Source organism: Cervus canadensis, chromosome 7 (assembly GCF_019320065.1).
Source record: "Cervus canadensis isolate Bull #8, Minnesota chromosome 7, ASM1932006v1, whole genome shotgun sequence".
Classification (NCBI taxonomy): Eukaryota; Metazoa; Chordata; class Mammalia; order Artiodactyla; family Cervidae; genus Cervus; species Cervus canadensis.
The window spans coordinates 47,693,088-47,709,899 of record NC_057392.1 but is presented as its reverse complement, the minus strand read 5'-3'; the positions used below and the strand labels follow the sequence as shown (position 1 = coordinate 47,709,899).

The window sequence follows — 16,812 nt, the reverse complement described above, 5'->3', positions numbered from 1 at the left end:
CCTTCTCCAGGGGATATTCCCGATCCAAGGATTGAACCGTGTCCTGCGTTGTAGGCATTCTCTTCTGTCTGAGCCACTAGGGAAGCCTAACTATTATTAATTTCCACAAAAATTTTTACACAAATATAATTTCTATCATTTCATTTCAAACAGTCAATTCTAAATGGTAAAGATAATAGAGCCCTCTATCGATGAGGATCCAATGGCAGTCAGAGTTTTAAACCTGCTCACTGTGCCAACACCTCACCACGCTCCGCTGACTTTATCTGTTAGTATAGGGAGTAGGACAGGACTCTTGCTGTCTCTGTCCAACGTTGTTATTGCTAAAATTCTCCCATATCTGTTAGAAATTTCACTCCTGGCAGCCTCCTGAATGATATTAATGTTTTAATAGAAATGTTAAATGGGAGATAAAATACATGCTTTGGATAAGAGCTAAGATCCAAGTTCCAGACTTAGTACTTTTCTGCACTGAGATAAACAGAGAAAGGCAGAGAAGCAGATGAGTTCTCTGGAAGAGATGGTGTAATGCAGAAAGAAAACACAATATGCATTTTAACTTTTAAAGACCCATTCAATTTTCATTTTCAAAAAAACTAGTTTTTTGATGAATGGTATTTAGGGGTAAAGATCTCCTAGTCAAATCCCCCATATTAAAATATTTTTAGCAGGAGGACTTTTTAAAAATCATGCATGCATGTATGCTCAGCCATGTCCAACTATTTGTGACCCCGTGGACTGTAGCCCATCAGGCTCCTCTGTCTGTGATATTTCTCAGGCAAGAATACTGGAGTGGGTTGCCATTTACTTCTCCACGGAATCTTCCTGACCCACAGATCGGACCTGCATCTCCTGCACTGGCAGGTGGATTCTTTACCACTGAGGCCAACTGGGAAACCCTTTTAAAAGTCACTGGAAATCAAATAGAGACTGCTGTTTTTTAAAACTCACATGCACAGACATACAACCCAGTTCATTAATCAGAAACTCACTGATTTTGTATGATCTGGTCGTGGGGCAATAACAGGAGGAGGAGTCTCTTCATCATCGTCATCTTCCTCTGTTACTACTGCTGATGTTTCCGATCCCTTGGTATTCAGCTGCATTTATCACATAAGTAAAGTAAGGGAGACAAGTCAAACGTAACAACAGATGAAAATACACTCTCTTTTTTTAACATACTTGGAAATATATTTACTAGCTCATTTCAAAGCAATAAAACCTTACTGGTTCTAATCTAATCATTTTAAAAGGTAATTCTATATATTAAAGTTTATGAAACAAATGTATATAGTAAATACCAAGTATTCTTAAGAGAGAATACTATATAGAGAATTTTATACCCTTTAAGCAAGCCCCAAAATTAACAATCACTTCATTTGTTAAGACCAAAACCAAAAATCCCCTGGGCCTTGTATAAGTCAGAGTTTTTCAGTTATTTAAAACAGCCAGAGTCACCAGAAAGTGTTGGCTAACAAAGCAAAAGAGCAAGGCATTATCCTTTATACAGAATGTATTATTTGCCAGGTGGGTGCTAGGTATGGATTTTACATGTTATTACATATAGTTTTCAAATAACTCCAGGAGACGGTTTCCTCCTAACTGAGGAACTGAAAATAAAACAGCTACTATTTGCAGGAGGTGTTTGTGTTTACATGGTAACTTAGATGAAGTTTCTGACAACTCTGAAGATTCTGACAGGCTTCTGATTGCTTAGTATATTTCCATAGTCTAGATTCGGTAAGATGGTGCCAGAGGAAAACACTGGCAAGTTCTTTGTATTCATGGTTATACATGAAAACATTATCAAATGTAACTAAATTGCTCTAATGATCATAAGTTTTAGTTACTTTAAGCATCATCAGAGGAAATTCTATTTGCTTAACACGGCTTCCTCAACTAATCAAGTACCTATCTAAAAGCATATTTTAAGTAGTTATTTCTGAAGGCTGTAATTTATTTTGGAAAGTAAAATAAAAACTAAGATTTGTTTTGGGTAACTTAAAACAAGAGCTATAAGAAATAACATATTAACTTACCGCTGGTGTTCCAGAAGGGAAGCCATCTTTCTCTGAATACAAAAGAGAAAATAAAGCTAAGTGAACAATTCAAAAAATAAAACAACTTTTACATAATAAAGGAAGAAAAGACAAAAGCAAAGCAAGTGAAACGTTCTTACATTGATATCATTTTGAGTTGAATTAAAACTTAAGAAAAATAATATCAGTTTTTAAATAAGAATTTACACAAGACCATAAACCTCAAATTTAATAGAACTCTGTAAATTTGCTAAAAGTCACTGAATTGCAAACATCAAGTGGGTGAATTTTAGAGCATAAAATTATACCTTAACAAAAAATTTTATTGGAAACTATACCTAAATTTATTAAAAATAAAACAGAAGTTTATTCATAATGATATTTTTCTCCAGCAAACTGCCTATCAAGGAACTTAGAGAAACCAACAGTAACTGTATAAAGGAAAATTATTGACATAAATTTTGATCAGTATGAAAGCAAATCCCTGAAGGCAAAACCACAGTTCATGAAGACTAAATACCACAATATTCATTCTGGAGTTAGAAGCAAATTTTGTATTATCCTTTAAAATGCCCAGACACACAAACACACAAACATACCATTTTCTGTTCAGACATTGATTTTAAATAATTTTCATTTATACATTATTCATTTAACTGCATTTACTAATTGCAGTTGGGAATAAATCTGACCTTTTGCTAAGGATGTACTACTAGACTACGTAAAAAAGGTCTAAATTTGCCAAGTGGACCTTATTGGTTCTGAAAGGATATAATCAAATAAGTACAATCAATTAAAACTAAATGTATAATATTAGCTCAATCATATTATTTCTTAAAACTACATGTATGACTTAAGAGGGCAAAGAAACATTATTAAATAATAACCCATGATGTAATTAGCAAAATCCACACTGAGGGAAAACAGGACAAATGATTCTTTAACAAATAAACTGCAAGGAAAAGACAGCTTGAGTGCTAACATGAGGGCAGGAAGCCTACATAACAAAGAGATTCCAAAGTCACAATAATCGACTAATGTATGGATTTTTTTTCTAGTCCTTATTTGAACAAATGAACTTAAAAAAAAATTCACTATTCTCCAATTCCTACCTGATGATATTTCAATTCTGAAGAATAAATTCTTTGAGTTCCAAAGCTTATATTTATACATATGATGGGTTTCAATTTTTGAGTGGAAAATATTTTTTACTTCAAAGTCTGTGCATTTATATACAGTAAAATAACCTGTCCCACTAGCATTAAATATATTTCTAGTTTGAACATGTCTATAAATCAGCCTCTTTCCCATCTGTTGCTGGAACTCATTCAAAAGCAGTGAAGAGAAAAAACAAATAAACAAAAGGTCAAAATATCCACTTTTGGCAAAACTAAGAGATTAATGTAATCTCCAGACTCCAAATTATACATAAGAGCTGACCCCACTGGTTTTAAAAGGCAGATCTATGCTGGGGAAAAAGTAGAGACAACCACCATAGCTTAGCTCTTATTTTTTCAGAAGCAATCTTTTTATCTAGAAGTGCTCCAAAACTCTGCAATCCCAGTTAAGTGAGCCTGTTACCATGGTCTGATGTCTTACCAGGAGGAGTAAAGCTCAGATATTTCTGCTTCACTGTATTAGAGTCATAGAACTTCAAGACATCCAGCACTGCCTGAGGATTCTTCTTTTGCTCTAGTTTGGTGATATTGGAGGTCTGCAGTAATCGAGCCCACTGCTCTGGCATGCCCTAACAAAAAGATATTCAGAAATTAGTTGTTTTGAATTGCTTTAAGACCAATTTCCAGAAGAAAGTGACAAAAGATATAAAATGAATCAACCTACACAATTGCAAGTTTGACTAAATTCTAAAAGGTCTAGTTTTCTAAATCTATGTTGCAAATTATAATCAAGAGCCTCAGCTCCCTAGGAAAAGGACATATCCAACCACAAACACTTCTGTACAAAGAGAAAAGCACTAAGAATTCAGTTTACATGTGGACAGAAAAGAATACTTGAAGGAAAAGTTTGAGCTCTGCTTTATAAATGCATTCCACCTAGGTAAACTTACAGTGAATTCTCCAGTAACAGCATCAAAGCCAACATGGATGGTGTGCTCAAAATCAGACGGAGGAGAAATTTCTGGCCTTTCCTTCTCTTTCTTCTTACTTCCTAGAAAGCATTAAAAAAGAGCCTTTTAAAAGGTAATCATGTTTATAGTTTTCCCAGAACAGTCTAAGAAGGAAATTATTCTAAAAAAGACATTTTCCCTAAAAACACTGGCTGCTAGGAAACTGATAAATCAAGTATAGAAATCTCATGGGGGTGGGGTAGAGTGGGTGGAGGGGGGAGGGAGTCGGAGGAGGTGAAGGGTATTGTCAACCAGTGTCCTGATTAGAGGACATAGACTGACCCAACAACAGGCCTGAATAAAAGTGCTCAGGACAGAAGAGACAGTCCCTTAGAATACTGGTTCTCTCATTAATAAAGAAGGACACTTCACATACTGAACAATTTGGAAAACAAAGTCTATCAAGCCCTATTTCTGTATTTATCTAGAAAGAACAATGTACGTTACTATGATTATGGATAACATACACCGTGTGAACAGGTAGTTTACAAGGACCATGTCATTTTTTTTGCGCATCTCTCTTCCTTTTTATTGATGTTGATAACTGTTACATTTTAAGATTTCCCAGTTTTTCTATGGTTCTATCAATTATTTCTTCAACATTTCTGCCACACACCTATCTCTGTAAATTCAAACACATCAGTTCCGTATTTTTCCCCCACCTAACCACCTTGCTCTCAGATTCTCTTACTTAATCTGCAGCAATTTATGTCAAGACTTCTGGCAGAGCTTTAAGTCCCAGGTCATTCCATCACTTTTATGCTGCGCTAGAATCGACTTTTTGTATTCTATGTTCTCTTCTTCTTGGTCTACCCCCTTGTTTTAACTGATAGCTCTCGACTAATTGTATATGTATTTAGATTGAAAATACGACCCTCCTCTGAATTTCTTTTAATTTTCAGTGTTGCTATTTAGAAGGCCAGTGCCACTTTCTCATTCTGAACTATTGTTGAAAATCAACTGACTATATATATACACAGGTATATCCCTGGATGTTCAACTCTGTTGCAATAATCTTTACCTTATATCAAGCAGACTGGATTATTGTAGTTTTATAATAAGCATTGAAACTACTAATATATAGTATAAACCTTTTTTTCTTTTTTAATTATTTGGCTCCATTCTAGGTCTTTTGCATTTCCGTGTGAATTTCAGAGTAAGTTTTATAATTTCTTTAAAAAGTCTGCTGGGATTCTGATTGAGACTACATGAATCTATAGATCATTTTAGGAAGAACTGATTAGTTACCAATGTACAGATCTGTTACTACTTTTGTCTGATTTCTGGCACAGTATTTCAAAAAGTCTGATCCTATTGCAAATGGTACAGTTCTTTAAATTTTGATTTTCAATTGTTCATTGATGGCATAGGAAAACGCAACTGATTCTTAAAAACTGATCTTGTATCCTGAAACCTTACTAAGAAACCTTACTTTTGTTCTAGTAGCATTTTTGTAGCTCATCACAGGATTACCTAAAAAAATTCAATTATGCTGGTAATGAATAAAGACAGGTTTACTTCTTCCTTCCCACTCTGGACTCCTTTCATTTGTTTTTCTTGCCTTGTTGCACTGGCTAGAACCTTTAGTACACTGCTGAATAAAAGTGGTAAAAGGGAAATCTCTGTATCTTTCCTGATCTTAGGAAAAGCTATTAATTTTACCATCTAATTTGATGCCAGGCTAGGTTTGTCAAAAATGTTAAAGGCATTTCCTTCTATTTCAAATTGGCTGAATGCTTTGATCAGAAATAAGTATTCGATTTTGTCAAATGTTTTATCAATTTTATTGGTATTCTCAATAAATTAAACTTTTCATTTCATTGATTTTTCTGTATTTTTTATTTCACTAATTTTACACATTGACTTTTATTATTTCTTTTCATCTACTTACTTAGGATCTCACCTGCTCTTCCTTTCTAGTTTATTAAAATGACTTAACTGAAACCACTGATTTGGAATTTTTCTTTTCTAAAATGGATGTTTATTTTTTTTATTTTTTTATTTTTGGATGTTTAATACTATAAATGTCCTCTAAGAACTGCTTTAGCAGTATCACACAGATAGTGGTGTCTTAAACTTTCATTTTCATTCAGCTTAATATATTTTCTAAACAGTCTTTAATTTCTTCATTTATTTGGAAGTGTTTTTATTTACTTTCCAAATATTTCCAGAGATCTTTTCTGTTGAGTGAGAACTAATTTCTAACTTAATTGCATGGTGGTCATAGAATATACTTTGTGATTTGAATTTTCCTAAATTTATTGAAACCTTAAAAATGGCCACAGAATGTGATATCCTAGTAAATATTCCACACTCACTCAAAAAGAATGGAATATTCTATAAACTGGTCAAGTCGGTTGATAGTTTTAGCAATTTTCTGTCTACTTGTTCTATCAATTATCATGTGAAGTGTACTGGATCTGCAACTGCATTTGTCTATTTCTTCTTAAAATTCCATATTAGCTTCATGTATTTTGAAGCTCTGCTATTAAGTGCATAAATGTTTAGTTCTGTTAAACCATTTTGATGAATATATCCTATTATTATTATAAAATAACTTATTCCTCAGTCTTTAACTATTTAGAGAAATATTTCTTGGTCTCAAGTCTACTTCGTCTGACATTAACATAGCCAGTCCAGTTTTCTTTTCACTGTTAGCATACTTTAAACAATTATTTATTTTAACCTATTTTGTGACTTTACATTTTTAAAGTGGAATTCTTATAGGTTGCATATATACTTAGGTCTGCTATAGCAATCTGTTATTCTTTGCCTTTTAAATGAGGTGTCTAGATCAGTTACATTTAATATGACTGCTACAGCTGGGTTTAAACCCATCATCCTTTTGTTTTCTAATGGTCTCTATTCTGTGTTTTCATTTCCTTCTTCTTCTTGTGAATTAACTATATATTTTTTATAATTAGCATTTGTCTGCTTTCTTTTTTTAAGCTATAATTTTCTATATACCAAAAAGTTCTCCTACCTAAACTGTACAATTTACTGGGTTTTAGTAGATTTACAGAATTGTGCAACCATCACCACAACATAGCTTTGGAACACCTTCATCATCCCCAAGAAAAACCTGCACACATTAGTAATCACTTCCAGTTGCTCCTTTTGCCTCTGTCCCAGTTCTAAACAGCCACTAATCTATTCCTTACCTCCAAAGATTTGCCTATTCTGGCTGTTTCTCATACAACATGTGGTCTTTTGCAAATGACTCTTTTCACTTTACCTTTTGAGGTTCATTCATGTGAAGGCATGTATCAGTGCTTCATTTCTTAAAAATTCAATTATCATTTTAAAAAATTTAGATAAGAAAAAACATTCACCATTTCCAATGACTTTCATTTCTTTATGCAGATGCACATTTCCATCTGGCATCATTTTCCTTCTGCCTGAAGGATTAGGCTTAACATTTCTTACAGTGTAGGTGTGTTAGTGATAACTTCAGCTTTTATACATTTAAAAGTTTTCTTTCCCCTTCTGTTTTATAAGGTATTTCCACAGGATACACAATCTAAGCTGACAATTTTTTTTTCTTTCAGTACTTTATAGATGTTGCTCCTTTCCTTCTAGCTGCATGGTTGCTTACATAAAGTCTGTTGTAATTTTTTCCTCTATGTGTCTTTTCTTTCTGACAAGTTTTTGTTTTGTTTTGTTTTGTTTTTTTGGTTTATAACAATCAGCATTTTTTAAAAACTAGACTTTTCTAGAGCAGTTTCAGGTTCACAGACAACTGAACCTAAGGTCTGGACATTTCTAAGATTTTCTACCACTGAGTTTAAACAATGATCATGTGCCTCTGTGTAGTTTTCATCATATTTCCTGTGTTCATTCAGAATTCACTGAGCTTTTTGAATCTGTGGATTTATAGTTTCCATTAACTTTGGGGGAGGGGGAATCAGCCATTTTTTTTAAGTTTTTTAAAAAAGAATTTTTACTGGAGGAGAGCCAATTCACAGTGCTGCGTCAGTTTCAGGTGTACACCAAAATGAATCTCCACTCCCTTTTTAGATTCTTTTCCCATATAGGTCATTACAGGGTACTGAGTAGAGTTCCCTGTGCTATACAATAGATCTTTAAGTTCTTGGTTTGTTGTTTTTTTTAACGTCTCCCCTTTCCCTCCTTTGGAGACTTCAGTTATTAGTCTGCCTGAAACTGTCCCATGGATATTCACTTTTGTTTCAGTCTTTTTTCTCTAAATTTTATTTTGGATGGTTTCTGTTGCTATGGTTTTCAAATACACTAATCTTATTCTGTGATGTCTAGTCTGTTGTTAGTTTTGTCCAGTGTATTTTCCAACTCTAAAATTTTGATTTGTTCTTTTTTCTCTCTCCCTCTGCTTCTTAATATGCTGAATCTTTCATTTAGGTTCTTCAACATATGGGATACAATTATTTAATATTTTAATGTCCATGTCTACTAATTCTATCACCTATGTCATTTTAGGATTGATTTCAATTGATGGATTGTACTAATTATGGGTCTTTGCATACCTCAAAAATGTCAACTAGATAACAGACACTGACCATTTTTCCTTGATAGGTGTAGGTATTTTTGTATTCCTATAAATAAATACCTGTGCACTTTGTTCTGGGACATAGATAAGTGATTCTTAGCTATCTACACATACAGGAGAGAGTTTAGGAACAATTGATCCTTTTAGGTATTATTTTAATCAGTGAGCTGATTCGACCTAGAAACAGTCTTCTTCAGATCTAGGAAATTTTTTCTATTATTTGGTCATTTTCTTCTATCTGTCATTATTAGTTAGATCAGTGCATTTTGGTCTGATCTTGTAACTGTTACCTTTTCTCTCCTATTTTCCAGCTTTGAACTTTTAACAAACTGGAAAATTTTTCTTGACTATCTTCTAATCCTTTGCCTATTGCTCTTTTCTGTTTATGTTGGTAATCCTAACTGCTGATATTCTAAGAATTACTTCTCATTGTTCTCTGACCATTTTTTTACCTGAGAATACCCTTCTTCCCATTTCAGGGATGCACTTTCTCTCTTTGAAGGTTATATAGTTTGTGTGTGTATAGGCTGGGTTTTTTCCCTGGCTGTTTCTTCTACATTCCTATTTTATCCCCTGATGTTTTGGACTCTTACGTTAAGGCTTTTTTATAGCTTTAAAAACTGTCCTCTCCTAAGCAAAACACAGTGGCAGAAGGAACCTCCTGAGGCCTAAGGAAAGGAGATAAAGATATGGGCCCATCATGACTCATTAGATGTCAGAGAACTGGGTTAAGATAGCTACTGATCCTTTGCTGTTACTTGCACAAAAAGTATTTAAAAAGTTAACTGGGAGATAAGTAAGCGTTTTTATTAAAGGTGGGTGTGGAGTATCCAAAATATTTTCCCCAGGACATTCTGTTTATCCAGAGAAAAATCTTTCAGTCTCTGTCTGAGGGTTTTGACTCAAAGTACAAATGCTCTAAAAGCAGGGCAGAAGAGTTCCAGTATGTTACCTTTCTCGAATTTGCTTTTTTCATTCTACACCTCTTTCTGACTCCTCTGACAAGAATAAGGAGCCTCTCAGATTTAATTCTCCTCAAATAAATGTATACATTATTTTGTTTTCTGTTCTCCCAGAGAATGGAGTTCATGACTGTGGAACAAAGGAGGGGCCCTGAGGACCTTCAAAACATCCTATATGTTGGTTGGTCAAAAAGTTCCTTTGGTTTTTTTAAAGTAAGACACGTTTTTCACTTTCACCAAGAACTTTATTGAACAGTGTATTCAAAAAATTCACCGCTTTGTTCTACTACTTTCTGCTATTTTTCAGGCAACTTCATTTCATCTTCCCAAAACTTTTTATCTTTTTGAGCAAAGAACTGATCCAGGTACCTTTTTCAATCTTCCAGGGAACTGAAACTCTTTTCAGTTAAGAGAATTTTGCAAAGACTGAAATAAATGGGACATCTGAAGGTGCAATGAGTGGTGAATACAAAGGATGAAACAGAACTTCCAGGCCAAGCTTCAACAGTTTTTGTCTGTTCATCAAAGAAACACGAAATTTTGTGTTTCCCAGATGGAAGATTATGCATTTTCTGTTGACTAAGTCTGGACATTTTTCATCAAGTGCTGCTTTCAATTGGTCTAACTGGGAGCAGTATTTGTTGGATTTTGTAATTTGGTTTTCCAGAAGGAGTTCATAATAGAAGACTCCCTTCTAATCCCACCATATACACAACATCACCTTCTTTGAATGAAGACCAACATCTGGTGTGGCTGGTGGTGGCTCATTTTGCTTGCCCCACAATCTTCCATTTCACACTCTTGTACAATATCCACTTTCACAATTTGTTTTAAAAATGAAGTGCTTTCATTATGTTTTAAGTAGATAATTACATGCAAAAATATGGTCAAGAAGGTTCTTTTCGCTTAACTTATGTGGACCCCAAACATCAAAGCAGGTAACATAGCCAAGCTGGTGCAAATGATTTTCAACACCTGATTTGGATATTTTTAATATGTTGGCTATCTCCCACAAGATGCAATGTTGACTATTCTCAATTAATGTCTCAATTTGATCACTAAAAACATCACCTGGTCTATAGGACCATGGATGATCGTCCAGGAAGAAATCTCCAGGATGAAGCTTCACAAACCACTTTTGACATGTTTGATGAGTCATAGCACCTTCTCCATCTACTACACAAATCTCATTTTTGCATTTCAGTTGCATTTTTACCTTTCTTTAAATAATAAAGCATAATATGCCAAAAATGTTGCTTCTTTCTTCCATTTTCAATATTAAAATGGAACTACATAAAAATTCACCAATTTTGATAAGGTTTTTAAATTTTTAAAAATAATTTATTTATTTACTTGTTTATTTTTGGCTGAACTGGGTCTTTGTTGCTGTGTGTAGGCTTCTCACTGTGCTGGCTTCTCTTGTGGGGGAGCTCAGGCTCTGGGTGTGCAGACTTCAGCTGTGGCTCGCAGGCTCTAGAGCGCTGGCTCAGTAGTTGTGGCACACAGGCTTAGTCGCCCTGAGGCATGTGAGATCTTCCTGGACCAGGGATGGAACCTGTGTCCCCTGCACTGGCAGGGAAACTCTTAACCACCGGACTGCCAGACAAGCCCTTGAAAAGATTTTTTAAATGCATGCTGATACGACAGCTGTCCCAATACAATCTAACAAAACTGTCTCAAATCAAGTTAGAGATCACTAAGCACTGGTAAAGCCATTGTAAGAAAAAAACAAACTAACCCAATAGATATCAGCCAACCCAATAGATACTCAACTAATTCTCCCCTTTTCACCCTATGTATTACACAGACCCCCACTCCCCGCCACACTTCTGTGTACCTCTAAATCCTGAGCCTCTGAGATTTTTACAAAGGAAGCTGGTTCACTTATAAACATCCCCTTCCGCAAACGCTTAGGATTGATGTCTTCCTCCGTTCTGCTTAGTCAGTGAGCGCCTCCCCACTTCACTCTTCCAACTGTGTATTAAATCTCTTGTATACTATTGTCTCCTCTCTCATTCTCTTTGCCCTTGTGATAGAAAAAATAATTCTTTTTTTTTTTTTTTTACTATCATTTTAGTCGTGTCTGGGGAAGGACAGTAAACAGACACATGTGGTCAATCTGCCATGTTTTACCAGAAGATTCTTCTAATAGGCTATGGCAGGAGGACAAGACATATTGGTTGTGAAAAGGACCAGAGGGAAATGCAACTAAGTCTAATATAAATTATACTACCTTTACTGAAACGCATAGTTACATCGCTCATAATCAACTCCTCACTTTCCACTAGGCAGTGAATAATCTCAGGTCATGCTCCCTACTTTTTCAGTTATGTCCTTTGACTTCTAACCTGGAATCCTGCATATAGGAGGAAATTATTTATTAATCAACTATAAACTAAGAGTTGACTTACTCAGCCATTAAAAAGAATTCATTTGTATCAGTTCTAATGAGATGGATGAAACTGGAGCCCATTATACAGAGTGAAGTAAGCCAGAAAGATAAACACCAATACAGTATACTAACGCATATATATGGAATTTTAAAAGATGGTAATGATAATCCTATATGCAAAACAGAAAAAGAGACACAGATGTACAGAACAGACTTTGAGACTCTGTGGGAGAAGGCGAGGGTGGGATGTTCTGAGAGAACAGCATTGAAACAAGTATACTATCAAGGGTGAAACAGATCACCAGCCCAGGTTGGATGCATGAGACAAGTGCTCGGGGCTGGTGCACTGGGAAGACCCAGAGGAATGGGATGGGGAGGGAGGCGGGAGGGGGAATCGGGATGGGGAACACATGTAAATCCATGACTGATTCATGTCAATGTATGGCAAAAAACAATACAATATTGTAAAGTAATTAGCCTCCAACTAATAAAAATAAATGGAAAAAAAAATAAAGATTTAATAAAAAATAAAAACAAGTCTTTTGTTCTATAGTTCCAAAAAAAAAAAAATTATCTAAAACAAAAAGATACTGGAAGCATGTTTCAAATCAAACAATATGCTGGAAGTTTATTTCTATGTAAACAGAATCACTGTTTTATAACTCTGGAATCCAAGATCTAAAGGACCAACAACAAGAAAACCCACAATCATCTATATACAGGATACCCACCCAACTGGGTCACTTGATGGGAAGTAATGGACCAGGGAAAGAAACTTCTTTTAATGAAACTGCACAACTTACTAGTGTACTGGAGAAAAACAGATTCTCAGAGCTATTTTTCAAATTCATGAGACAGTAAAACAAGCAGGCAAGCAGCAACTTCAGCTAAGAGGTAGGAACCCGAGTGATGTGCTGCACATAAGGACCCTAAGTATGCACTACCACATCCTAAGAGGCAACGCCTTATAGGCTACATTTGAGGTAGAGTCTAAAACTAAAAAATCCTCCATTTCTTTAAAAGGAAGACTTTTCTATTTAACAGAATCAGTGATTACCCCTTTGTTCTTTTGATCCAGAACAGCTTCAAACTGGTGACCTAACTTGTTCCATCAAGTAGAAGAGAATTCTCTAGGAAACAGGCAGAGGCATATGGACTACTATTACTAACCTCAGAATTACATTTTTAGACCAGAAAGAATATTTACAGTTCTAAGCCTCTCATCTTCAAAATCAACTAGAGGTGAAAAAAAAAAAAAAAACCATACACAAAATCAACTAGAGGTGAAAGTGCATATAGGTTGAATAATTAGACATGAAAACTGCTTTAGTTTATAAACACACATACCACTCAACACTAGCTAACTGAATAGAGTTTTTAAAGATAAGCAAAGACGATGCTCATTGCCATTTTCATTATCAAAACTACTTGACTTGTTAAGCCCATTTCTCACCTGGACTACTGCAAAATCCTCCTAACTAGTCTCCAACTTCAGTCTTAGACCTCCAACAAAATCTATTTTCTAGACACTACTAGTCTTGCCTATGAAAGACAGAAATGTGACCAGGTCTTTCTCCTGTTTAAAATTCTGTAATGGTTCCCCAGGAAACAGGGTAAAATGTAAGCTCTGTAGCATGGAATACAAGGCCCTTTATGACCTGCTCCCTGCTTACCTCTTTAGCCTCTTCTGCTATCTGAGTTTCCAACATACATCATGCTATTATCTTCTCTTCTTTCAAATCACATTTGACTGTATTCAGCTCCACAAATGTGCTGTGATCTCCCCTGTACCTGGGCCACTGAAATGCTTTTCTAAGCATAAGACACAGTTTTTAATTACCCAAATTCTCCTATTTTCACTTACTTATCCTTTAGTCATCAATTGTAACATCACTTCTTTAGGAAGCCTTCCCAGAAATGACATTTTATTCTATCCCGATTATCACTTTCCACAGTTTGTAATTGTATGTTGTAGTTTTTTATGAGTGCCATCATGGCAAGGACACCATCTGCCTTGCTTATCAAGGAGTCTCTGCTAACTCACAGAGTGCATAAGATACAAAATTAGCAGGGATGTGAAAAAAAGATTTATTCAGTCAAGTTGCTATATAAAAGGTATAATTTCTAATTTTCTTAATTTTTGCAGTGACACTGATTAAAACCAATAATGAATAACTGAAGATATTCTAGAGTCTTTTTAAATAAAAATATTACCTGTCTATTCAGTAAGAACAACAATAAGGGATGGAAATTTGAGTACAATAAAATTAGTATCTCTAGATCAGACTTTATATTAGAGCTGGCAAAGATCTTAAGGTCACTGTAATTTTTAAAAATAAAAACAGTTTTTTCCCTTTTATCCTTCTGTTTCAATATGATAGACCAAGCATATATTGTAGCTCTCCCCTCCTACACCATGTTCATCATGGAACAAAATCTGCAAGGAATGCCCAAAGATGAAAAGCAATTAGCATAAAACTAGAGAGAGAAACAGCAGTTTAGGTTGTAGGCAGGAGAATGCAACTGCAGATAGATTTCTGTATTCACACAAGCATGAAAGTGCATACACATCTACATTCCTAATTCTCATTCCAATCCCTCAAGGCCCTGCCAGAGGTGTTAGCTTCCTGGGAGGCTGAGTTGGAAAGGGAGAAGAGCCCCAAGAGTAGGAGGAATCAAAGAGCACCCTACCCTCCGAACATTTCCTCTTTTTTTCTCTCAGTCTAACTGAAAATTACGTACTCCTAAATATCTCCCTGTAAATGGGCTACACCAGGGACTCTAGATGTTGGTCTACTCTCAACTACAAAGTTGAAAGCAATTCTCACCAACTTGTTTTACAAATTCAAGGCAATTCTAATCCAAGCATCAACAGGTTTTTTTTTAAGTACATGATAAGCAAAGTGTCAAATTTATACAGAAGAGTCAAAAGATCTTGAAGAACCACCTGGCACCAGATTTGCTCTATAAGGTATTAAGAATTATAAACTGTAATGATTAAGGCAATATGGTATTAGTGTAGGTACAGACAAATGAGTCAATTCAATAAACAGAAGAAAACACAGAAACAGATCCTGTCATGGAAAGCTGACAGATAATGGCTAATATTGCAAGTCAGTGTGGAAATGATAAAAATTTCAATAAATGATCTGGGACACTGGGTTAAAAAAAATAAAGTGAAAATAGATCTCCCTTTACAGGTACACAAAAATCAAATCTAGGTAGTTCAAAGGTTTAAACTGTAAAACTTTTAGAAAAACCTAAGAAAATATCACTTCTAGTATGGCAAAAATTTCTTAAAACACAAAGTTTAAAAATGAATTGATCAATTTAACTACACCAAAATTAATAATCTATATTCATCATAAGATACCACTGAAAGGGTGAAAAGACAGTTTGCAACCTGGAAAACTATATTTAGTAACACATAGTTGATGAAAGGTTAGTATATAGACTATAATGAATGTTTAACAGAAACAATAGAAATCTGGACTAAAAGGTATGTCACAGAAAACACAAGTGAGTAGTAAATTAACATATGAAAGACAATTTCCCAAATCATCAGGGAAATCCAGATTAAAACCACAATAAAAAAAAAAAAAAAAAAACCACAATGAGATACCACTGCACACCTCCCAAATTGGCAAAAATTAAATCCCATAATACAAGAATCTGCAACGATGTTCAACAATGGAACATATGTGTTCTGTGAGTGAGAAAGAACATTAAAAAAAAATACCAAAACTTTAGAAAATAATCTGTTAAACATAATTAAGTCAAACACAGGAACACATATCCTTTAACCCAGCAATTTTACTGCTAAGTATTGAGTATATCTCAGTTCAGTTCAGTTCAGTTTAGTCGCTCAGTCGTGTCCGACTCTTTGCGACCCCATGGACTGCAGCACACCAGGCCTCCCTGTCCATCACCAACTCCGGGAGTTTACTCAAACTCATGTCCATCGAGTCGGATATACCTCAGAGCCACCTTTAAATCTTTGGCCAGGACCCACACCAATACATTTTACATGCTGACTCAATGAACACACAACTGAAAAGTTTCATGCAACTTTTGCAATAACTCCATTTATACTCCATTTCACTTAGTGTCATTCACTATATATATTTCATAACCCACTATTGCAGTGCTTTTTAACATTGGATGCACATTAGAAATATCTGAGGTATTAAAAAAGTTAAAAGCAAAACCAAAACTGATGTCCAGGTAAGCTCATGAAGACTGTGTCAATGGTTTTTGATGAAATGTTCTGTTGCATTTATGTTAAATGCATGTTCAATTTGCTCACAAGCCCTACCACGCTACCATTTACCCAAAATACTGGACTGTCCACACTTTTTCTTTCATTCTGTACTCTTCCCCTTTCCAAGGCTGTCCCCAAGTACCTTTTAACCTATTGCGAGCATTCTCCTACCCCAATTTTGCATTCTGCTTTCCACAGGCAAGTAATTTCCACCCTCTGAGCAATTTTCTTCTGGTACTAACCTCCATACATTTTTTTTCTAATCTCTTTAATTATAAATACTGTGTTTACACTGCCTCTTCTCATGCTTCCTTTTTGGTTCATTTTCCAATTTCCCTGTTTTAACTTTCACTTCACTCAGTCTAAGCACGTACATATTTCATTCTCAAACATGCCAAATATACATGCTACCACTTTTGCTAAATTAATTTTAAAAACACGCTTTCATGAGGCTTTTCAGTTACAAACACCCATGAAATCTTAAAAATAAGAGGAAATTTAGAGATAC

At 35.0% G+C, this 16,812-nt stretch overlaps 1 protein-coding gene across 1 annotated transcript in view; it reads right to left on the bottom strand.

The window, feature by feature from the left end:
- The window catches only part of PAK2 (p21 (RAC1) activated kinase 2), an 87,185-nt gene that overhangs the window by 27,800 nt on the left and 42,573 nt on the right, over nucleotides 1–16,812 (bottom strand). The window contains exons 3-6 of the mRNA XM_043473269.1: nucleotides 4,108–4,208; nucleotides 3,639–3,786; nucleotides 2,040–2,071; nucleotides 993–1,100 (exon numbers count right to left, since the gene is read on the bottom strand). Coding sequence (XP_043329204.1) covers nucleotides 993–1,100; nucleotides 2,040–2,071; nucleotides 3,639–3,786; nucleotides 4,108–4,208 — 389 coding nt within the window. The remainder of the gene's footprint in view (nucleotides 1–992; nucleotides 1,101–2,039; nucleotides 2,072–3,638; nucleotides 3,787–4,107; nucleotides 4,209–16,812) is intronic.